Here is a 24,750-nt window from a genome sequence, read left to right on the forward strand (position 1 = left end):
GCAGGTGGCAAAGTACTAGGGATGGAGAAGATGGCCAAGCAGGCTTACAGCCGGACCTTGGTGTGCATGCACAGTGGTACCTTGGCACATGCTCAGAGAGCAAGGATGTCAGGGTGGGCCGGGCAAGGGCCGTACCCCAAACCAGGGAGCAGGATGATGTTGGGGGCCGCGGCAGCAGTTCTGTGCCCGCCTGGCAGCCAGAACACCCCAGGGGTCTCTTGCAGGGCTGGGAGGAGGGTAGGGGTCTGGGTGTGTTTGATGTAAAACAAACGGAAAGTTCATCTTCTGGAAGTATCAGCAAAAAACATTTTTGTGGTAACTTGAAAATATTTTGGCAGTATCCTGTCTTTTAAGGAGATGTGGAGACAGATGGTTCTTAGGGTTAGCCTGTGTCGTCTGTGCAAGGAGAGACAGTTTCCTGTTACCGGTGCCTGTGAAACAGATTTTTGGGTTTTTTTCAATTGCAACTGCTTAATAAAAATTCAGTTGCTTGAAGAAAGGGGACTGTCCACATGTTTTAGTCCCTTAGACGACGATTTCCTGGCTTCTCTCATTTGAATCCCGGCTTTGTTCCAGTCTTGTATTTATTGTTACTTTTTTTCACGTTGACTCTGCGGGATGATACCTCGGGCGTTATTTAAGGACAGCCAGCCTGCGGTGGGCTTCCCTCAACGAAGGGGTTGGAGTTGGGAGGGGAGGAGGGGGGATGAGAGGAAGGCACGGGAGCAGCTTGTGGGGTGGTCGCCCTGTTTCCCTCGCGGGGGTCCAGCTGCCTCCTGGGGGTGGGGGGGGCTACTCTGGGTTCCCGGGAATCCTGCACTCTTCTTCTAGGGACCACACTTGTTCCCTTGGATCTCGGCGGGGAGATAAACCACCTGCGCGGCAGGGTCGTGGAGATCCTGAGCGAGGCTGTCCGCAAAGCCCGGGGGGTCCCGTCCTCAGCACAGGCCGGGCCCGCCCTGCGGAGCTCTCCCCGCCGCCTGCCCCCCGCCGCCGGCTCTGCCCCAGGCACGGCACGGCACGGCCCCGCTCTGCGCCAGGCTGGGGCTGCCCGCCGGTGCCTCCCGCCGCGGCTGCCCCGTCCCCTCTCGCTCTCTCACGCCCTCCCCGCCCGGCGCCCCCCCTAGCCCCACGGGCCGGCTCGCCTCCCCACAGGAGCCCCGGGCCGCGGGGGACGTGCGGCCGCTCGCCCCGGACGAAGCGTTCTCCCGCCGCCGCCGCGCACGCCCTCCGCTCCCGTCCCGCCGGGCAGCGCCGGCCGCGAAGCTCGCCCCGCCAGCCTCCCCCTCCCGCCCGGCCCCGCTCCGCGCAGCCGCTGCCCGCCGGGGCGGAGGGTCCCGGGGCGCGCTGCCGGCGGCGGGGGGAGGGTCCTGGCGCCTGACGGTGCCCCGAGGCGGGGCGATGCGAGGCCGCGCCGCCGCCTCCGCGCTGCCTGCGGCCGAGGGGGGAGCAGCGGGCCGAGGCGCGCGGTTGCTGCTGCCGCCGCCGCCGGAGCAGCGAGAGCCCCCGGCGGAGCGGGGGGTGCCCGGCCCGCGGCGCCGCCCGGTGAGCCAGCCGCCGGTGGGGCGGAGGGAGCGGAGCGGGCGGCGGCGCCGGCGGGATGGAGCCGGTGGCCGGGGAGGCGGCGGCGGGGCCGCGGCTGCTTCTTTGTGGAAGGAAAGTTTCGGTGCGGCGCGGCGCAGCCGCCCCGCCGCCCGTCTGAGGAGGAGGAGGAGGCGGCCGGGGCCCCCGCTGCCGGGGGGGCGGCTTTTCGGCGGCGCTCCCCGTGCGGGGCTCGCCTGCCCCGGGCCGCCTCGGCAGGGGGTTCGCGCCCTGTCACCGGCCTCCCGGGCCGCGGGCAGTGCCATCTTTGGGGCCCGGGCCTCCCGGGGGGCAGCGGGGCGGCGCGGCAGGGAGGGGGAGCGATGCTGAGCCGGGGCCGGGGGCAGCCGGTGCCGCGGGGGGGGCTGCCGGGGGGCGCCGGGCAGAAGTGCGGGGAGGCAGCGGTGGGTGGGGGGAAGGTGCCGCGGTGGGGGGAGCCCGGGGCGGGGGTACGTGCGCCATCAGCCCGGGGCGGCAGCGCGCCCGAGCGGGGCGCTCCCGGCAGCGGCTCCGCGTCTCGGGAGCCCTTTGTGTGGGGGCCGGGCTCAGCCCCGCCGGGGCGCCGCGGTGCGGGGTCGCAGCGCCCTGTGTCCCGCCCGGCACCGTGCTGGCCGCGGCGCGGCACCGCGGGGCTGGGGCGGCCGGCGGGGCGGGGGGGGGGGGAACTTCCCTTGCGCGGGGGGGCGGGCGGCGAGCCCCGCGCGGGGAGCGGCCCCGGGGCCCCCCTGTGTGCCCCCGGCTCTGGCGGGGGGGTCCCCTGTGTGCCCCCGGCTCTGGCGGGGGGGTCCCCCCGGCTCTGGCGGGGCGCCCGGCGCGGCGCGGTTCGGGGGCATTTGCTGAAGCAGACTGAGCTGGGGCGGTGTGTGTGCGGGTCCTGGCTCCGCTCTTCTGTGTTCGGATGCTGCTCGCTGAGCGCGTTGGGTTTTTTTAGTTCCTAAAGCAGAAAAACGTTTCTAGATACCAAAAGAAAGGAATCCAGTGCCCCATTAGCATTTTTTTTCCTCTCCTAGGAGAACAATCCCTGTAAGCTTGCCCAAACATGGGCTGCCTTTTATTATATGTTGGTGCGGTGCCTGGTGCGGCGGGTCCCTCCCGGGGCTGGGCGCACTGGCCGAGCACCAGGACGGCCAGGCACGGGGCTGGCGACGTCCCACCTGCGGGATGCACCAGGGGGGAAAGGTGGAATGCTTTGAACAAACCCGGCTCATCCTCCGTTTGAAGTAGCAGATGCTGTCTCCGGTTGACTTCAGTCACTTGCCTGGCTCCTGAAAATTACATTGTTCAAAGCCTCCGGTCCTTTTTTTTTTCATATATATACAATGTTAGCATTTAATTTTTTTTTTAAAAAAAGAGGTTAAGAACTTTGTGATTGAATCGAAAGGCAATGTGACATCCATCAGCATGAAAACAACTGTCTGTCTACATTACAGATGACATGGCAACTTAACCTCACAGGCCATAAAAAGTTGCTGTATAGTTTTGGTCCTAGACACCTGCATGTGCCTTTAGCCTGAGGAGATGCTACACAAAATCTGTCTGCTTTATGCATTACAGAATTGTGGCTTCGTTGGTGTGTTTTGTCTTGGAAGGCATTTTTTTGCTGTCACTGCTTATAGGGTATCGTGGTTGATACTGCAAACTCGAGATTCTTCACCTTAAGTATATTGCAGCTTCAATCCAAAGGTTCAGTAGCAGAAAGCTTCAAATACACAAGTTAGGTGGGAGAGGAGGGGTTGGGTTTGTTGTTAGGCGCACCCACTTGAACTCTCCCCTACCCCCCACCCTCCCCCGAAATATTAATCTTTATTGAAGGAGTTGCAAGGGGGAAGGGAAGTAGGATTTAAGTTGTGTTCCAATAGCCTTTTCATTCGCTGGTTTTTATTTCAGTGCTGGTTGAAGTACTTGTGAAAATCGCTCACCTGCAGGAAACATGAGGTCTCAGTACATCACGGCACCCATGGTCGCTGTCCTGCTGTTCCTGCTGTGGATCCAGTCGTCAACAGGCTGCAATAAGGCTCTCTGTGCTAGCGATGTCAGTAAATGTCTGATACAGGTAGGAATTGTGGTTCCTTTATTTGCTTTTAAGTGTTCAAGAGACAGTTCTGAAGCTGTGGCTTGATCCAGTGATACAAATAACTGGTATTTGGTGTTAAATAGTGTCTTTTTAAAGAAGTTTATTTGGTCTCCTGCACACACAAATGCAGATTAACAACCATTTTATAGGTAAGATTAAGTGCATGTGTATATGGGCATGTTTCATTTTTTTAATAAAAACATTTTCAAGTTGAGAATTCTGATTGCTGGGTTACCGTTAGAAGCCACTACCAGTCACGCTTGGTTTTCAGTCTCTTTCTTCTTTATTAGTGGTATTAGGAACAAGCAGCAGTTTAAAACAGACATTTTATTAGAAAGGTTTCTGTGGGCAACAGTTTGGTTTTTTAAAGATACCTGCAATATGTGAGGTTCAGATGTGCTTACAGTGCTCCTGTCTCAGTCTGAGGTGCTGTCCATATCTGTTCCCCTTAACTTGCGATCTGTCCACTTTCTTAAATCTCCTGGCCCAGGCAGAGGGTCAGTGGTTGACGCCTGATGCTCTCCATAATGTCAGGTTTGTACAGTTGATTAAAAGATGTCTAAAAACTCACATGAGGGAACTAACATGAATAGGGACCTAACTTGTCTTAGACTCCTGAGATGCATTTGGAAAAGCATTTTGGTCAGGAGGGACCTATAGCTGCTAATGGTGATGGGCAAGCTCTGAAAGCATGTGAGTCCACCTAAAAAAAACCAACAAAAACACCCCAAACAACAACAAAAAAGCCCAAAACAAATACTTACAAGTTAAACTGCTAGAAAATGGATCTTAAACTCAAATCCAGGCACTGCTTTTGACTCGCTGTGTGTCTGTCTGCACTGAAAGAAATAGACTGAGACCAGGTTGCTGCTCATATAGGAGGAGTTAAGAGGTACAGTGTGCAGCAGAACAAAAGTGCCTTTTCTAGCAAAATTGCAAGCAGTTCTGGTAACTACTAAATATTTATTTACTAGTGGTGTATTGAGCATGCTTCTCGAGTCCATATTGAAAAAAGTAGCTTTCATGTGGTCACTTGCAGCTTCTCTAAAAGAAACCGTTTCTTACTGCCTCTTTGTAGATTGGAAATGCAATAGCAGAGAGAACACGGATCATATGCTGGTAATGTGCTAGTATGCTTACTGCAAACGTATAATCACAGCCTGAAAAGTGATGCAGAAGTAGCGTGAAGCATTTCAAGTTTACTTCATTTCATTGACTTCTGTATAAAATTTGTCTCGTTTACAAATAAAAATATTTCCCAGATCCACAAATCCAGCCTGTGGAATGAAGACTGGCTGTAGGCTGAACTGGCTTCTTTCTGGCTTCTGCACTGACATTGCTTTTTAAAAAAAATAAAAAAATATTTTGCTGATTCTCCTGGGCCTAGCATCGTCTGTGAAGTTGTTAAATACGGGAACAGGGAAGAGGCTTTTGACTTTACCTTTTCAAAGAAAACCCACTGTTTTTGCTGGTACATTGGGCATTGTGCACTGTGACAAACTGATGCACTTAAAAGTTTCTTCTGTTGCATTTTTTCAAATTACTTGTAGGCTTGAAACCTTTAAAAAGTAAGATGCTAGCTGTGACATTAGATGTATGAGGTGCTTAAACAGCAGGTGCAGTGGTACAGATCTGTTGATTCAGGGGAAAGCTGTTGGCCCACATGAAGGGGAAAACGGGGGGGATCTATTGTCTCCTTTTCCTGTGCCACTGGTGGAGTTCACTGTCCGTGAAAGCACAGGCATCTCCTTCCAGGTAGTCACCTTTTATTGTGTCAAGCTTGAGATACCCAGCATTTAAACTTTGTGAGCTAGTCTGATTCGAGTACAGCCCAGGAGAAGTGAAGCTAATGCTACTGGAGTCCTTCCTCAGCTGGGAGTAAGATGCCTGAGGTTCAGCGCTGCGTGGAGGTGGCTCACACAACCGTGCTTTACTTGGATTATGTTGCCATCTCTGCAGCAACACAACCCTGTGCATGCAGAGACCCCTCTACTGCTTTACTCGTTGTAGGTGTGCTCTCTCTTACTTTGTACAGGTGATGTGGATTCTGTTTTTAAAGCATTTCCCTAAAACCAAAATGGTATGCAGTTCTCTGAGACCCTAAAGTAACCGAGGCCAGGTGAATTGTGTACAGTTACGGTGGAATGCTGCTGTTCATTTTCACCGTCTGGCTGCTCTCTTCCTGCAAACAGGCCTGGCATACTAGTCATTCTTTATAGAAGAACAGATCAGGTCAGACTAGTCTGATTATGGATATGAAGACTCCTAAAGCTTTGACTTCAAGCAATTGTCATCCTTCTTGGCTTTTTTTTTGGTTTAAAAAAAAAGTCTTCAGCACTGTTGTGGCAGAAGTGCTGCACTGGTATGTGAAGATTGTGCTTCTTGGGCTAGTATACAAGTAGAGTTTATCTGTCATTTTTTTCCTCCACTAAACTCTTCTGGAGAAATCTGAACTTACAAATATAATATTGTATTGATGGAGTTTGCTTGACTATTGCATGATGTTTTCCCCTAACCTATTTTTATAACGGTTCTACTTCAGCAAAATCTATGGCTAGAGACCAAGATAATGTCACTTGGAGATGACTGAGGGAGCAAACAGAGTGTGACTGTTTGTCATCTGCATCTGTGTGCAGAAAGTGAGGCTGCCTGTCTTAGAGACGTAACGGGACAAAAGACCCACACTCCCAAAAAGCATACAGTTAACATAAATATTTTTGCCAGCATGGCCAGAAGTCAGTACAGTCATTACTGCCACTCCTTAGGAGCTGCTCTGCTTTAAGGGTGGTCCCTACATAAATATTTATTTTGTTAGATCTGGAACAGAGCATGAAATGAACAGCTCACATGCATTCAGCTTTCCTTTTCCGTCTTGAGGCTGTAGCTTCATTGGTGCTCTTGTAGTCTACTTCTTGGTTTTCTGTAAGCAAAGACCTGTAAGAAAATAGCTTGAGGCATCTCTCTGCGTCAGCTTAGCCTTCGCAGTAAACCTTTGTGGCTTCCTGCAGTTGTTGAAGGAGTTGTGGATAAGACTTGGGAGTGCAGAGAGTGGGACCACAAAACTAGTATCCTTGAAGGCTTTGGACATAGCTCCTTCCCACATCTCTGGAATTGGGGTGTTGATGCCAATAACTGACCTTACCTTGCTGTTCAGGTAGGCCGCTGAGCCTTGGTTGCACACAGCGTGTGTATCGCAGCGTTTGTTGTAGCACATCTGGTTTTGACTTGGATGCATGGGTGGTTTTGATGTTTCCATGTGTGGAGGAGATGAGAAGGCCAGTTACGCTCACTGGGTGGAGCGGGGGCGTATATTGTGTCCTTGAAACATGGAGGAAATCCTTGAAGGCAGAAACCTCTAGGATGGGATGTTCCCACAATTGTTTATAGCAAACGGGTTTGAGGTGAGTCCCAGGCTGGCTCTCGCAGTGCGTAGCTACCTGCAGTAGCCAGGCTGGGGTGGGGATGTCCACGTCGTGCTGGAAGCCAAGCTTTGCTGCCTCATCTGCAGCAGCTCTTTAAACTAGTACATAGGAAACAGCACTGTAGTTCAGGCAGGGATTTCAGATCCTCCTAAGAGGGGTGGGTTTGCGGTGAATACGACGTTTTCTGTCCTGAACGCTACATGCCTGCAGTCACCTCAGCTTGTGCAGAGTCATTCCACTTAAAATATCTCTTCATCTTTGTCTTCGCCTTCTGATAATCTTTTGTACAAACTTTCAGCTTGAAAGGATTTCCAAGACTTTTTAGCCCTGTGGTATGAAATAAACACCACTCCTTAACTTCAGGGCTCGGATGTCTAAAAATTGCTCTTAGTGTGTATGTTGTAGCTGTAGTACGTAACACAGTCGGGTTAACAAAACAGTTCTGGCTGGTTTGCTTCCAGGAGATTTTCTGTTGTTAAACTGTTCTAGGAAAAAAAGCATGAGCTCTTTTTCTTGTACTCCCCCTTCCAGTTTGCAAAGATGTTGCCAGTGCCTTCAGGTCCTGTATCTCACTGCACCGGGAAAATAGTCTCTGTCGTTTCAAGAAAGCTTTGAAAAAATGCAGATGTTAAATGCCTTGCAAAAACCTTTACTTGCTGTCTGGAGGAGAAGTATCTTTATTGTATGAACACGCCTGCTTCCTATTTAATGCTGTATTTTTAGACTGAGAGGCTTATTTCTTGCCTAGCAAAATACATTCTCTGATGCACCTTCAGTAGCTCAGCTTGGGAGGTTGCCAAGCTGACTTATGAGTAATATTTTCTTCCACTGACGCCTCACCACCCCCAGCTATCAACAAGGAACGTTTCTCATCCTGCCTCGCTTCACCCACATCTCGTGTAAGCATTCTTTTTAAAAGATGTATCCTGTACAAGTATCCAGTGTGGATGAGTCAGGCAGAAGGACTCAAGAGTGGTTAAGGAAACCATGTTCGTGCAAACGCATATATGGAAAAACATACAGTTACTGCCCTGAAGAGATGATCAGACTCTGAGAAGGGGGGAGCTGAAGAACCGTGCAGAAGACTGATTAATCAGGTTGGTCTGTCTTCCTTCCTCCCCCTCCAAGTTTAAAAGAAAATAAAAGGTAAAAAATAAAAACTTTCCAAAAATCACATTGCTCCTAAGCCCTTCCTATGAAAACAAACCTGTTAAAATGCTGGTGGGTATAATGATGGTCCCAGGATAGTGCTGACACATACAGATGCGAAGTAGAAATTTTTTTTATTACGTTGCAAGTCCAGAATTTAAGGTTAAGTTTAATTCTGTAAGAATACTCTTCTATAAAACTGAAACAAATTTAGTGAATTTTCTGGCTTTGATTCATGCATTACATTTAATAGTTTATGGAGAATTGCCTCCTCCTACGTAGTGGCTTGTGGGTGTTACGGTGTCTTTAATAAGTATAAAGTTGTTTGCCCAGTTTTACTGTTGAAGAACAAATATATAGGATATTTTTAATGCTAATATGTATTAATGTTATTCTCTGGTCAAGGTAACAGTGCTTTACTCATGGCTGGTTTTAAAGTTGTTTTGTTCAGGCTTTTTATTCGCAAGGCTGACACAATCTATTTATCAAATGATAAGATAAATATTACATAAATGCAGCATTCATTCACATAAGTCATCTTTCTAAGCTTGTGGTTCCTTTTGTGGAAAAATTTGTGTATCTTATTAATGAGCCTGGTTTTCATCTTTCACTTGGAAACAGCATAGTAATAGGTGACTTTAATAATTTTTGAGCATGAAAAAGTAAAAATCTTGGTAGTTTTCCACTCTAAAATGTCAATGGTTCCTAGGACTGCATATTGCAGAAATGCATGTGGAGCAGGAGCTCACACTTGCATCGGTCTGCAGGGCAAACAGTTCACAACGGACAGCACTTCTCAGCATTACATAGCACACACAGTAGTTGTGAATTGTGATTCTTTGCTGCTTTCAAGATTTGTGATCTGGGATGAAGTGAATGGAAAAATAAGGGATTGATGCATTTATACTATGTTATTGTAGCGTGTCTGCAGCACATTCTGGAGTTTTAGAACTTGCAGCTTGATTCACTGTATCCTTAAGCTTTGTCCCCAGCCAGCCCTTGCCAGATCTGGCCTCTCCCTCCAAAATGCACCCTTTGGTCTTCTGTGTGCCTGCGTGAGTTGGTGCAGGAGAGGTTAAAGTGGAATTTTGCACCCTTGGCTTCTTCCCAAGGTGCTACAGAAAGACTTTGTGGGTCTGCCTGTAAGGAGTGGTGTTGCTGACCCAGCTGTGGTTCCCTGAGGTGGAGCCTGGGGTGGTGACTCCAGGTTAGGAGAATTTCACGCCAAGCCATCTTCTTGCCCTTCCCTCCTGTCCATGTGCATCTCCCAGCCACACCACAGTGTGTCCTCCCCTGCCTCTGGAGAACAGGATCAAAGAGCGGGGATGGGCATCATCTGCTCCCCAGGCTGGTGCATAGCAGAGATCTGCCAGTGGCTCTTCCAGTAAAGCCAAGGGTGGGAACGATCCTGTGGTCAGTGTTTCCAGTAACGGGATTTTGTTTTCTCACCGGTTGTGCGTAATGTGATAGTTAGGCAGACGTCATCAAAACCAAATGCTTCGACAGGACAACTGACTGTGACTTCTTGGCTGTCCACGTTTTGCAGTATGGTGTAACTCAAGCCCATATATTATTGTCATGTAGCCACAGTCTTTTGGCCAAACGAATTACTTGTACGGATTTGAGCTAGAGGGAAGGAGGCTGCCAGGTTTTTAGATTTCCTTCATCCATGTAAGCTGTTTCCAGGCTTTGAGGTCCATAAGTGTATGTCTCCTGCAGGACTGCTAAACCAGCACCTTTAGGTTTAGGTAACATAAAGAGAAAGGTTTGTCTTCTTGCTTCCATGCCTTTTTCATCTTTTTAGCTTAATAACGGTTAACAAAAAATGTGTGTGTATACCATTTCACTTTCTAGAGGCTCCAGAAGTCTTGGAAGTATCCCAGGGTGTCAGTTTGAGGGGGGAGGAGGCGGAGGGTGATTTTCGTAATAGAGAAAATAAATCAGCTGGGCCTGGGGGGGGAAAAAATAATCTGGTCGCTAATACTGCAGATGGAGAGTGATGTGTAGCAAGCATTCAGAGATGCAGAAAATCCTGTGGTCAGATGGCTTAACTGAGTACGTTCCTTTTAGAATCCACAAGTAGGTGTGATGGTAGATGTTGTGTGTCTTCTTGAGTGTACACATGCGGCTTATAGTAACTTGCTTTTTTGCTAAATTATAACATACATGCACTATTTATATATAAAGAAACATGCTTCTTTGAATTTCCTGTTGTGATGGGAAAAACATTCAAAGGACTTCTAGGCTGAGGCATACACAGAAGTGCACACACCTTTCCCGTGAGTAGGATTTTCTTCTCTTTTAAACGCTGACTTTAAATGTGTCTTCTCGATTAAAATTGTCTTTAGAATGTCACCTATTTAAAAAAAAAGAAAAAACACAAGACCAAAACAATCTTGCAGAAGATCCTTTTGTAAACTAAGATTGGTTCTTTGGCTGGAACAATTTTACCACTTACTCACTACTGCATTAGTGTACTAAGCTTTTTTAATGCCATAATTTGAGTTGTGGCTTGAGGAAGAATCGCTCTGCTGTGTTAGCGTTTTACATTTGGGATTGCTGCAGTGTAATGAGTTTCTGTCGTTTTCAGGAGCTGTGTCAGTGCCGCCCTGGGGAAGGGAACTGTTCCTGCTGTAAGGAGTGCATGCTTTGCCTGGGCACACTTTGGGATGAGTGCTGTGACTGTGTTGGTAAGCTTGCATTTCTTTGGGATTTTCTTCTTTTTTTAAATTGCTTCCTCCTGCCACATGCTGAGCTCACGGTCTTATAATAGAAGTAAAACATCGGGACAGAATCTGTGCTTTAAACATCTTACTGCTCATTCTGTGGGTACTGAGTCAATTGCTGTGGGGAACCAAACATTTGAAGGCTGTATCTGCTCTATGGAGTGGGAGGGGTGGTAGTCCAGGTTTTTCTTGGTTAATGTCATCACAACTGACTTACTAATTTTGTCTCTAAAACATAAACTGCTTTTTCAGTTGTCATCATGAGGATACTACACAGCACCGGCTTCAAGGGGTTGGATGCTGTATGGAGGTGTCTAAACTGTCGAGTGTATTTACAGCCACCACACAGGCAATTTTAGGTTTGAGTTCCCTTACGAATCCTTGGGACTAGCAGTAAATATGCATGGCCCAATGTTTTCATCATTCTTTCATTTGCAAAAAGAGCTTTTCATGGAGAGTAAGAAAGAGGCATACAAGTTCTTACTGTAGGATTAGATGATAGTTCTAATAACGACAGTATTACTGCTAACAGGTAGTGTTCAGAGTGCCCAGAACTTTGCAAGTGAATGCTTCCCCTGCTTAAGGAGGGTGTATTCTAGTTCTGTCTCTTGTTTTACATGTATTGAAAGCTTCATCCGTCTGTGCTTGTTGGAAGTCTCCCTCTGCTGCCATTCAAAATCCTTCTGGCTTCCATGAAAGGGATGTGTTTTGAGTGTTGTACCTGCCCTCAGCTTGTCTGGCTGGCTGGGTCTTCTCTGAATTCATGAAGATGATTAGTGTCAAAATGCTCCTGTTCAGTGCAGTCCATTGCTTCTCCTGTTCTATCATGATGTAAATATGCCTTCTGACATCCTGCTTTTTGCTTGGTTCTGGCTAGCTTACCTTTGCTTTACTGTCTTTCAGTAAGCAGTGGAGTGGCACGGTCCTGCGCATGTGTGATTCTTCTCAATGGCATAAAGTATTTTCAGCCTATGCACGTGTGGAGGATATACATTTAAAAAGGAGCCCTACACTTTGGGTTTTTTTTCTATTTGATATTGAGCTCCTTGAAAAGTGAAAAAATATAAATATGTATGTGTGTATATATATCCTTTTTTCCCCATCCCCTTTGCCCTTCCAGTGCCTTCATGCTTTTTGTAATGTAATGCAATGCTAAAGTGCGCTGTTGTCATATTCATAGAAATGAGGAATGGGATAGTAGGTTATTTCTCTAGTCCAGAACCATCATCTCCTGTAGAAAGCAAGGCGTATTGTGCAAGGCTCCTCTAGGGAGAGGAAGAACCTATCTTTTGAGGTTGTAAAGGAAAAAAGCAAAGTCTACACACTTTTATTTTTTTTTTCTAAATCTGCAGATTACTTGCTATACTGCTACTCTTTCGCATGGTGTTATCCAGGAGAGAAGTTAATGAGGTTTCAGGTTCATTTTCCCTGTACTGAGTAAGCTGAAACATCTCCTCGTGGTTCTGCAGGTGCCTCAGACCTTGCTGGGTTCTATGGTGTGGTCCTGTCCTTCTTTTCAGTGTAGGGTCATCCTTGCTGTAGACTTATTCAAATGAGGAAACGGGAGCGCAAGCCATGCCCAGCTTCCTGGGGATAGTTCTTTGCTGATACTTGAGCTGATATTTAAGTCTCTTTATAAGATGATCATGTCTAATGTAAAAGCAGATAGGTTGTCATGTCTTTCAGGTCATGTCTGCCCTGAAGTCAGGAATTATCTCCTACCCTCCAGCACTAACTGTACTGATGCTCAGTTGATGCCCTGTGTTTTGTGTGAATGTTCTTTCCCTTCCCTGACAGGGGAAAACAAACCCAGTGGATGAGGGAGAACAGCAGCAGGTTCCTCTTTCCTCCATTTTTCTAAGCTTTGTGAGTTAAGTACTTATGGTCCTTCGTGTAAAAGCTTGTCTGCTCCCATCATTTCCATAACCCATTTCTGCATCTTCTCATCCACTCCAAAGCAGTAATGTAGACATGTTTGTTCCTTACCAGTTGTTCATAAGTTAAGCTTTTTTATTTTTGTTTTAACCAAAGCTAGCAATTTATAATATTCTTTATATAAAAATATAATTATTATAATTAAAATGCTTTTAAAAATAGTAAGAGGGAAGGGTCTTTGTGGAATGAGCAGTAACCCCTTAAACTATGAGCAATGGTTTCTTGGTAATATTTTAATACTGCACTGATACACACACAAGCTTGTACACATTCTGCAATAATTTAATAAACAATCTATGTTATTTTTTTCCTGTATCCTTCTTATCAGTGAAATTTTTCTGAATCCGGCATGACAGGGGGCCTCTGGAAAGGCTCACTGGTTTCCATTTCACAAAATTAATACAATTGTATCAACTGAAGTGTACGTCTCTTGATGTATGTGTATGAAATGCTAACCTGGTTTGATATCTTCCTAATTAATTTTCGGGTGGACATCCTTTATTACAGTTGTATGGTCAGTATTGCAAGTGCTTACTAAAAGGTAGTAATGCAGGGACAGAACATTTTTGTCAAGGCAGCGAGTCCAGGAACATCTGTGAAGAACAAGCCTAGTGGAGAGGAGTAGGAAAAAATTGCTTGTGGTAGGAAGTCTGTGTAAGCGGAATTATTTTTCAGTGTGACCTGATGTTGTTTGGAGGAGAGGCTTATTTTTTTCCCTACTCAATACTTGGCTCACCTTTTTATAGGAGCAGACTGCCTTGTGGTGTTCCTATTATTAAATGCTGGTAATGCTAACCACTTGCTTAAGGTTTGCCAGATCTGCTAATCGTCGTGGACAAACTTCACTCTGCTTTGTTCATTATGGAAATATATCTACTTAGATTGAAAAGATTGTGCTTTTCTGTAAGGTTCTAGTGAAATACGATTTCTGAAGCTGGAGTCCTCATGGATCTGCAGGGCAGGAGATGCTTCTCTGGTGGTGTGGGGCAGGTAAACTTTGAACGTTTATGTCCCATATCGCTTTGGTATCTTAAGGATCAGTGTGAACTGTGTCTGTGAAACTACCCAAAACAATATGCAGATGGGCATGAGGAAAATGGATTTGCCTGTCTCTTGCCAGGTGACTTCTGATAGTGTTTTATTGCTTCTGAATTTAAATACCTATGCAGATACACCTTTTCTTTTTTAATCTTTGTTGTTTCAATGTTTGGACTAAATCAAGATACCCTTCAGTTTCATTGCTACTAATAAATGTTAGTGTTTAAATGGTTATGAAAAACTGGGACCTGCATTGCATGTCACAAAAACATTTCATAGGAAATGGCAAAGAGAAAAAAGATTACAAGGTTTCAAAAAGATACCACAAAATCCATTGAAAAATAAGGAAGAGGTAACCTGGAAATAGGCATTTTGCCGGTAGTGACCCCTCCAGCTAAGTAGCAAAATGAGGTTCATTTAAGTTGTCTCTAAGCAGGAAAAGTAATTCAGAGTCTGGCTCCCTCCTGATAGTGATCTTTGCATCTCTGGCAGATGACTAAATAGATCTAGTGCACTGCTGCAGCCGATGAGATCAAATTCTTGAATTGTGATCACAAGTTTCGTGTGCCTCAGGACTTGTCAAGATACTATGTTCAGTTGTAAACTTTTGTTCCAGATTTATGCTAGTATCCATTATACTGTGCTTTGTCTCTTTTCCCAGGGAAGAGAACTCTTCTTGTTCTAAACTCTGATGCTAGCATTAAAAGAGAAGCGAAGTGCTGTTTGGATTGGGTTTTTCTTTTCACTGGGGTCTCACAAAGTCACAGGTGTGTTTTGTGGAAGTCTGCAGAGATCTGAAATCTGTCATTATGGAAAGCTCATCCTGCTCTATGTGGTGGCACTTCAGCTAGTGAGCTAAGAGTGGCATATGTATGAGAGATCTCCGTTCTGCTTAGCAAAGAAAAGCAATTTTAATTTCTAAATATTCCTGCGTGTTTCAAGGAGAAGAGTTTAGGGTATTTCATGTAACTTACTGTTTCATTTCTTTGCAGGTATGTGCAATCCTCGCAATTACAGTGACACACCTCCAACATCCAAGAGCACTGTCGAGGAGTTGCATGAACCAATTCCTTCCCTTTTCCGGGCACTGACAGAAGGGGATACTCAGCTGAACTGGAATATCGTCTCCTTCCCTGTGGCAGAAGAACTGTCGCACCACGAGAACCTTGTTTCCTTTTTAGAAACAGTGAACCAGCCACAGCATCAGAACATCTCTGTTCCAAGCAACAATGTCCATGCACCTTACTCTAGTGACAAAGGTAATGAGTGTAGTGTCTAAATTCCTCGTGTTTCCTCTCATCTCTTCCAGGAGCCTTCTTGGTGCGTATTCTTTGCTTGTCTGTGCTTGCTTCTTCTTTTCCCGTAAAAAAGTGTGAGAAGTTCAGTCTAATTTTGGGCCTGACATAAAAAAAGGAGTGAGGCAAAAGTACTGAAGAACGTGGAAGATGGTGTTACAGTGTTTGATGATCTTAGGAGATGCTGAATCACATGAGTTTATCTGTAAAATTCCTCCTGTGGCATGAGGCAGTTTCTTCACGTTATTTCATATGCGGTGGCACAGTAGGTTCTTTGACTTCAAAGCAGTTACCTGTAGCTTAGGAGACAGGACAGATCAAAAACTGAATCCAAATGAGGTGTCAGTGCAAAGGCAGGCAACTGAAATGCATGGCTTCAGAGGTTTGAGAAAGCCACATGCTATAAACCTGTATCTGGAGTAGATGTTTATTTCTTTCATCTGAGCTGGCATAACTTGAACTCTTTAGGAGGATGGTTTGTAAGAAATCCAGGATTTACAGTAAACTGAGTAAGATTAGCAAGATTGCTCTGTATGTTGAGGAGGGCTATGTGACAAGCAATCTTAAAAATAATTTGGGGGCAGGGGTTCAACTTACGGACTCATTCCTCTTACCGAGTTTTTTGTATTCTTACCTTCACTTTAGAGGGCAGGCTTCAGGATATTGTTTGCTGGGGGGGAGGATGCGCAGATTGAAGTAGTGATGACAGTGGCATAAGAAAAACACTCGCTGCTACTTAGTTTCCATACTAATCCTGAAATACCTTTCCCTGAAATTATTACACCAGACTTAAAAGAATCTCATAAACAGTTCATAGTGAAATTGCTGCTTAACAGAGAAAAAAGAGCATCTGATTTGTTTTATCAGTGCAATTAATGCTTTGCTTCCTTCCCAACACACACTTTAGATATGCTTAACCCCACATGCTGCTGTTGCGATGGCTCTTTTATCTCATCAATGAAAGATACCCTAATGGATGGGCATGCTGCTTTTCCATACCATTGTGAACCTTTGACCTAGTTACGTTTCTGAGCAGGACTGCTGTTGATTAAATGGGACTGTAATAGCAACTTTTCTAATTTCCTTTGGTTAAGGCACGTTAGGAAAATAAATTAATTCCAGATGGTTAGAAAGCATCTCATTCATATGTCTGTGACGTTATTAAAACGTTTGCTAGCCATTATAAGAGTGATGCAGAAAGCCACGTTAGATGGCAAGCCACAAAAACCCCTGTCTGCAAATGCTACAGTATTTAAAGATGTAAATTATACTTCGGGGGGGAAATATGGTGCTTAGAACAATCTTAAATATACCCCACTGTACTTAGGTCCTGCAGCCCAGATGGATGTTCCCTGACAGTCCTTTACTACCATACCAACAGGATGGGCTAATGATAGTTTTGGATTAAACTTGGAATTTGAATTGCATCTCGAGGGTGTGGAGGAGTTTTGAGTGTAACAACACAGACAAATACATAACACTGCAATTTTTTTTTAGTCAGAAGTCTCCATTTCATTTACTAAGAATGTATTAGAGATTAGGTTGAAAGAGCTTTCACTGAAATGATGACAGTCCAAAAGCAACAGTGATATTTGGAAATAGTTACCAAATGCCACGGGTTTTCAGGCTTCAGTCGACACTTAGAACAGAAATAAATGTCAAAGCTGTTCTTGTAATCATTGACTGTGCCTCCTCCCTCTTAGTGATGGAGAAGAACAGGAAGAGGTAGAAGATGGCTTACAACATTCTATACTTTAAGTATCTAAATATTTAAGTCTGTTGAGGAATCTTTCTTCTTGGTTGCAATGCAGATAGCTTCATAGTTCTGCTTTTTCAAAGTGACATTAAAGTTTGCTTATAAAAGCATGGGTGACTTGAGTATTGAGAACAGAGAAGGTGGAAAGAAAAGTTGGCTGCTGGCCTTGGTCAGCTGATGTTTATTATGGTGGAAGCAAGGACAACTGGGAAATTATACCTCTTGTGTTGGATGTTGTGTGAGCCGTGGGGTGGCATTGTTTTTAATGCTTTTTTGATTAATTTGGTGGGGAAGCAGTAACCAAAAGGTGGAAGAGTAGCAGGTCAAGGGCTAAAGAGCTTTGTGATTATGAGCGCAGAGAGGGAGCCCAGGAAGTTGCTGGAGTCTGATGGCTTCTGCTTATGCAAAGTTCAGTCATGCAATCAAGTCCCTGTGGTTTAACAAGCTAGCATGTGTTAAGGAACCACTGCAAGAGGAGGGGGGTCTGTGTGGTGTATGTGTGCATGCTCAGCTGCAGTACATACGTAGCAGTACAAGCACAGCCTGCAGTAGAAGAAATAAGACCATCTCTTGGACCCTTTCCTTCTCCCCAAATATGCTGCTGGGCTTAAGGCAGATCTTGCAAACGGAGGCATCTTTAAGGTGACCCACTAAGCAGTTGTCTTCAAGGCCATGACATTCAGGGTTTTGAAAGAATATTCCTGTGAGCAAGAACACACAGATGCTTTACGTTTTCTTTACGGTGCTGTGCCTCCTCCATTTTATACTTCTTCTGCAGCTCCTTGCGTGCTTCACTCCATCATGGTGTGCTGGCAGCAGCCTGTTGCATTGCCTGTAAGGGGAGAGGGGCTAATGAGGTAGGTTTTGGTAAGGGGACAAGTAGTCCTGTGCTATCTTCTGGAATACATACCAAAATTTGGAAAGGCTCTGCCTACCAGTACCCCTTGTTACATCGAGTAACACAGCTCTGATTTTAATTTCAACGCACATTCATGCAGGGATTGCTGTTAAGCTGGTCCAGGATGCCAGACTTGCTGAGTGCAGTTCTGGGCGAGTGCCAGGAAAAGCAGTACCAGCCACGGGAACCCGCAAGCTTTGTGCGTGAGTGGTGTGAAGCCACCGGCCCTGGGAGGGCGGCTGCAGATCCCGGAGGAGGTGGGGTACAGTGGGATATAAAGCATTCCTTTCTTGCCGCAGCCTACTGCAAGCCCAGCCAGCAGACCTTGAACTTCCCCGTTATTATCTTAATGAGTGTCTTCCCTCTCCTCCTGTGAATTGACTTGTAACGTTTTAGCTGCCAAAGTATGTGTGCACTGCTGGAGCTGCTGGAGTTCTTTGTATCAGTAGTTTCTGGCATCTGAGCCACTGCTTCAGAGAGGATTGTGATATTTATTAATCTAGACCTATATTTATACTTTATTCCTTTTGCTTTACTTTTAGCTGATACCCTCAGAGCTCTGAACTGTGAGTTCAGATGTTTAAATAAGCTTAATTGTTTCAGATGATGACAGGATGTTGGCAAGAGGCAGAGGGGAACTAGATAATCTTTTGACAACTGATGAAACAAAATCTGTTGTAGTTAAGGGTTTCTGACTTACACTGCTTGGTGACAGAGGGGATGGTGTCCACTCTGCGTTTCTGCTCTCCTCCAGTGCCAGCCAGGTAGAGGAGAGCTAGAAATCCAGTAAAGTGGCATCTACCTTTGTAGATACTCTAGGAAGATTTTTATTTTTTAAAAAATGCTTCTTTTTATAAGTTCTGATTGGCATAAAATGGTATGGCTGCTGGATGGACAGTTGCCTTTTTAAAGTACTTTTAGAGCTACCGATAAACAGACCGGCAGACAACTGAACTTGCATAGCACCTTTAAATTCAAAGGTGGCACACAGGGAATTGTCATTAACTGGGAAAGTTTTTTTTCGTCTTGTAGATACCCATTTTTTCTTAACAAGAACTGAATTTTCTCCAAGTTGCTAAATTCTTCCATAGTGTACTAGTACAGGTCTCACTTGCTGCACAGATAGAATTGTAGCAAAGCCTGATAGAAATGTGAGTTCATTTCTTGTGGTTATTTTCAATTTAGACTTGATTGTTGTTTCTCCTACACAACCTCTGTTGGGTATGAATTGCACTGGGCGGGGAGGTGAGAAACTCACGTTCTGGGGAAAAAAAGAATGCTGTTGCATCCTTCTCCCCCCACACCTGTAGTCTAGTCCTTACTGTGTGAAAATTGGCAAAATGCAAATGAAAGAGCTGTAACTGCGCTAACTAATACCCTTTCTATCTACACTGAGGGAGCCAAGTGATGACTATGTAATTAGGTTTGTGAAACAATTTAAATACTCTCCCGGATCCCATTTGAGCCTGTAGGTATGTATTTTTTTTCCCTGTGTAACTCTGTTTCTGCAGCCTATGAAGAGGGATTTAATGTGTGAGGCAAGGAACTCTCCTGCTTTCAGGAATTCCGATTCTACCCTGGCACACATAGGCTGCTGAGGGGGGGACTAGGGGTGTCCCATGACAACAGAATGCACCCTGGCCCATCTGCCTCGTTCAGACCTGGTGAGGCTCCGAGTGAACAAGACTTTGGAAATCATTTGGTAGCCTATACACGGAGCGTGTACTCCAGCTGCTTACAAGAGCTACTGGGAGCCAGCCAGATCTACTGCTGGCTCTGGCCTGCAGCGTACAGTTTGTTCTCTCCCCTTCACAGCATTTTTGGACTGGTCCTCTAGGACCTAATCCTCTTAGCTTGTGTGCAGGTGGAAATAAACTTTCTTCTCTGCTCCAGTCAAGATTAATGTCTTTGGTTGTTGCTGCCGCCTTAGTAAGGTTGAGGTTTGGCTTTGGTTCTCATTTTGATCCTGGGAGAGTGGTTGAGGAGACCAGTCTTTCCAGTCTCACAGGACCTCACTGCTGTCATCTGGTTCTGCCAGAGTTATGGGTCTGGTGCTGCTCATCCTCTGGGTTCCTCTCACCCACCCCACCCCCTTCCCGGCAATGTCTTCAGTGTCTTGGTTCAGTGTCGTTGTTCTTTACATGCTAGAAGTCATAGGCTCTTCTTCCACAAGAGGTTTATTTCAAGTTTCAGTAGGCATTAGCTGATGAACTGGGCTTCTCCAGGACTTCTGAACTGGTACTAAAATGGATGAGTCTGTCACAGGTGAGGTTAACGTGAAGGTGACCACAGATGTCTCCTCACGTAGAGGGCACTGGTCATTCTCTGGTCTGAAGACAGCCTGCAAGTGCTGGGAGCAGCTAGCCCACCTCAGAGCACGCACCGCTTTCCTGACCAGCTTTCCTGACCTACTGTGGGCTTTCCTCTGTCGGAGTGCAGTGGTCAACATGATAGCAGTGAGCAATTCTGGCAGTCCTTTGGAGAGGACTCTCATTTCTGTAAAGAGTCAGTCAGATGGAGATGGCATCTCGGAAGCTGGTTTTGCAGGAAGAAATCTTTCTGCATTAGCCAGGATTATGTATTTCGAGGCAAAGGCTCTGTGCCTCCAGCTGACGCCTTGGCACTTAAGGTCAAACTTCTCAAGAAAGCTACTAAAAACGTATCAAAGGAGTGAATTTGGTTTAAGCGAGAGGGTACAAAAAGTGTGAGTATGTCTTAGGCTTCTGTAAGATTCCTGTGCTTGTACGCCGGCACTGAACTAGGTGACTGACAGGGCACTCGCTGGTGCTTAGATTTCCTGAGGAATGCTGCCTGGAGACTCGCCTCTACCTCCTCACATCCTACTCTTCCACTGCAAACCTCCTGTGAGGTGTGAGAGGGACAGATCCCTGAGAGTGTCTGGACCTCCTGGGAATGGATGGTGTGTGCTCCTTTGTGGGACCCTGGTGAGCCTTCTGTTGCCGGTGATGAAATCCTTGCCAAGTTCTTGTGTGTCCTCTGTAAGAAGATGGACCTGCTGTATGACCTCTGGGTGGATTCTTGCCTTTGAGGCTGTAGTGGCTGCATCTCCCTACCATTTTTCAGCTTTGGCTGAGCACTTTAGGTGTATACCTGGCTGGTCACTCTTTGCACGTGGTACCATCGCGTTCACTTCTTTTGATCTTTCCTCCTGCCCTCTGTGAATAACGTGTCCTTACTGAAGCTGTAGATATGTGGGTTGGTTTTAGGCACAGGTTTTTTTTCTCTGAGAACTCTCTTCCTCTGGTTGCGGTGCCTCAGGCTTTATTATAAAGGGTCATAGAAGCAGAAGTGCCAGGAATGGGACAGGACTTACACAGGTACAGGCTATTTTGTTGACATTCCCAGCAGTACTTCAGGTACTCCAAGATTTCTTGGACAACTGCAGCTTTACTTACAGCACAGCTTGTCTGGCACCAGAAGGCTGCTATAGCTACAGGTCTGCACTTCCTCCCCAAGACCCTTACCGCCTGTTGCCCTGTATAGGGGGTCTGCAAGACGTGTACATCCGTGCAGAGCCTGAACAGGGCAGTGAATACTCTCTTGTGTTCAGTGGACTGGCAGCGTGTCCTGTGACCCTCTTGCAGCTGTTTATGTAGTAGTAGAATGATTTGACAGTGGTCAGGGTTCCCTCATACATCTTTTAACAAATGATAATTCTCAGAAGAGTGGGCAGGGTTTCCACATGTCAAGGAGGAGGATGCGTCCACAGAAAAGCTGTAGGGTACATCATGCTCTCTTGTATGTTGTGTTGTCCCCTGTCATGTGCCCAAAAGCATGGGCACCGCAGAGATCATCTACTGTTGGTACGGGGGAAACAGACTGCTTAGATCTGATGACTTGTAAGGTGATGGAGACCATTGCTAGCCTCGACTCACCTTTGGACCTCACCTTAAGGCTTGCCATGAGATGTGCGTGCTACTGAGGCTGCTCAGCTATGGAGCACCAATATTTTGAAGGGGAGGTTCCAGTGCTCTTCAGCCTCCCGAGACTGGCTCACAGATAAGAGACTGAGTAAACGCTATGGTTAACTACACTGCACTGAGAGTTACTCACCCTTCTCCATAGCTCTATAATCATTCAGAAGAAAAAACCCCACTGTCTTGCCTTACCATTTATGTTTGGGTTATATTTTTTCTAATCCATGTTGGAATGTAGGTCAGTATGTTTCTCCTGGATCCACGCACCTTATCATACTAGGCTAGAAAGACCCCTGACATCTCCTGCTCACAAATCTGTCTGATGTGCGCGAGTGAGACATTCGTGTTTACAGACAGCTTTCAGTTGTGCTTTTCCTAAAACTGTGCCAGCTTACATTGGAGGTAAACGTGATGCAAACAAGGTCCTTTGGAGGAAGAAGTAAGTGTAATCACACAGTTCAGCACAGAAGAAAGTTGGTAGCATCTGTCACCTTGGAGAACTGGAAGTAGACTGGGGAGGGATGGTTTTGTTCGGTAGTTGTGATGAATGCCTCTGCTCCAGTTTGAGGTTGCAACACCGAACTTCGTGGCATTTCAAGTAATAGCATGGATGCTAGAAGAATAAAGTAAACGGTTAGGCAGAAGGGGTTTCTTAACCTTAGTAGTGAGGCTGGTGGTGTTGCTAAAGGAATTAAAAAAGTGCAGTTTCAAGATGAGGAAAAGGGGATTCTCTAGCTCTGTGATTTAATGTGGCTGAAGAATATTGTAGAGTTGCGGGCAAGGGGAGAAATATTTACATGTAGTGGGGTTTGGTGTTTTTTTAAAAAACAACTCTAAACCTGAAGTTTTTCATGATAGCATATAGTAACTGCTGGCAACTGTGAAAGTGATACATTCATTACCTTCAGAGGACACATGCCGGCTTGTTATTTTGGCATCCTTACACTTCAGAAGGTATCTCTCATAACTGGGGGATGAAACCCCAAAACATTCCGAGGAGAGCGGACAACTGGTTGAGTTGTAGACGCTGCAGTCTTGAAGTTGATAGATTGTACCTTGGCTCTCTGCCTCTTCTCTCTCTGCTTTTACTATCTCCTTTTTTTTTTTTCTTTTGCCTCATTGTCATGATGATTTGCAATCCTACTTCAAAAGCTGCACATTTAATTAATTTTTAACTAACCTTTAAAAATATTCTAAGACCTTTTAAACCAAATTTTTTCCCCCTTCTTGGTTTAGAACACATGTGTACTGTGGTGTATTTTGATGACTGCATGTCAATACATCAGTGCAAGATCTCTTGCGAGTCCATGGGAGCTTCCAAATACCGATGGTTTCACAACGCCTGCTGTGAGTGTATTGGGCCAGAATGCATCGACTATGGCAGTAAAACTGTAAAATGTATGAACTGCATGTTTTGAAGCAGGAAAATTGTAATACTGAAATACTGAGGCCAAAGTAATCTCTCTCAGTTAAAGAGATGGGGATTGCAAATACTGCGTTTTGGTGGAGTGCCTACTGGTTGCAATTAAATGTACCTGGTTGAAAAAAAAGATGTATAAAATCTGAAAACTTTTTTTTTTTAAATTCATACGCAAGGCTAACTAGTAGAAGTTTCAACACTATGTTTTATGTTTATTTTTATTTTTGCTTGAATGGTACAGCCATGCTCATCCTTGCTGTTCTGATTGTTTTCCTTTGATTTGAAAGTATTGACTATACTGGTTTTCAGAATGTAGTACTATATCTCATAGTTTAGCGTAGGGAAACCTTAAGAATATGGTAATGAGATTTCCATCATCTAAGTTCAACAGAAAGTTAAATGGCTGCTAGGTTGGAGGGGGGTGGTTGTTCTTTAGGGGCTGGGGTTTTTTTGGCTTAGTTTCTGGCTTTGTTTTTTAATTTTATTAGCCTCCAGTTTCTGAGCTTAGTCTTCTATTGTGAAGGTGGTATTTGAGGAAAAATTTAAAAATCCGTGCTTTCTCTTGAAGTTCAACGCATGGGCTGTCGTGGATAAAATCCTACCTTCTTAGAAGGGCTGCCCAACAAAACACTATGTATGGGATATTTTTCTTCCAAGTTTCATTTGCCCTGCTTTCGTAAGTACATCGGGGCCTATGTTGCATAATTGATATATTAAATATATATCTATCTTTTCAGTCTTCTCTGAGATACCAAAATAAAGCTGTTAAGTGCAGTTGCATCTCCTTCCTTTTGCACTGTTCTCTGGGGTTGTTTACTCCCTGAACGTTCAGTCCAGTAAAGGAAACATGAAAGATGATTATGGATTTAATGACAAAATGAATAAAAAAGAATGAAATTACATGGATAAGCAAGTGGTACAGGGCTACCAGCTGAGCAGTTGGAAGCAGGCATGTTCCCATTTAGTAGTTTGCTGTAAATATTTATTCCAAAACAATTCTTCCCGCCCCCTCCCCATGATGTGTTGTCACTGAAGAAGGGAAGATGTGTCCACAAAAGCAAAATTAGGATATTCTGAGTTTATAATATTGTCTGTTTTTCCAAGTAAACGTTTTAATATGTGGACAGTTACATAGCATTTACTATGACCCGGTTAGGGCTCCACTGATAATGGTACTAAGTACAAGAATAAAGTGTGTGAGTAGTTAATGATCAGCTTTTGGTATTTATAATGATGTAGGTTTTAACTCATTGAAATTTTTTTTGATGTGTATATGCCTATGCACACACAAAAAAGAATTTGACTATTCATGTTTCTCTCACTAACCTCAGTCTAGAGGGATTAAACTGTTTTCTAGTCACACCTGTCTATCTGTACCGTGTACAAATGAAAGCAGTCATTTTAAATGTATTTTGTTGAAAAGTTTGCCTGAATGTTTTTTCATTTTTTTCTCACGATACAGTTATTTCAATGAAGTAGTAATAATAAGAATAAAAAAATCTACTCTTGTGAAAATAA

The 24,750-nt window shown here is 45.3% G+C and overlaps 1 protein-coding gene across 2 annotated transcripts; it reads left to right on the forward strand.

The window, feature by feature from the left end:
• The first annotated feature begins 1,237 nt into the window (after positions 1-1,237).
• TWSG1 (twisted gastrulation BMP signaling modulator 1) lies at positions 1,238-24,750 on the forward strand. Of its 2 annotated transcripts, none has more exons than XM_080378995.1 (5): positions 1,238-1,545; positions 3,469-3,634; positions 10,817-10,916; positions 14,918-15,184; positions 23,049-24,750. In XM_080378995.1, the coding sequence occupies exons 2-5, from the start codon at positions 3,512-3,514 to the stop codon at positions 23,228-23,230; spliced, it is 672 nt and encodes a 223-aa protein (XP_080235121.1). In that variant the 5' UTR covers positions 1,238-1,545; positions 3,469-3,511; the 3' UTR covers positions 23,231-24,750. The 2 variants fall into 2 exon arrangements, with proteins under 2 accessions (XP_080235121.1, XP_080235122.1); XM_080378996.1 differs by having other exon boundaries at positions 1,239-1,545; positions 3,507-3,634.

Source organism: Falco punctatus, assembly GCF_963210335.1.
Source record: "Falco punctatus genome assembly, chromosome: 3".
NCBI lineage: Eukaryota > Metazoa > Chordata > Aves > Falconiformes > Falconidae > Falco > Falco punctatus.

Excerpts from the sequence above, each read along its gene's own strand:
- TWSG1 (XM_080378995.1), top strand. The coding sequence starts at position 3,512 with ATGAGGTCTCAGTACATCACGGCACCCATGGTCGCTGTCCTGCTGTTC. Across the intron at positions 3,635-10,816 it reads TCAGTAAATGTCTGATACAG|GAGCTGTGTCAGTGCCGCCC; the intron begins GTAGGAATTGTG and ends TGTCGTTTTCAG. Across the intron at positions 10,917-14,917 it reads TGAGTGCTGTGACTGTGTTG|GTATGTGCAATCCTCGCAAT; the intron begins GTAAGCTTGCAT and ends ATTTCTTTGCAG.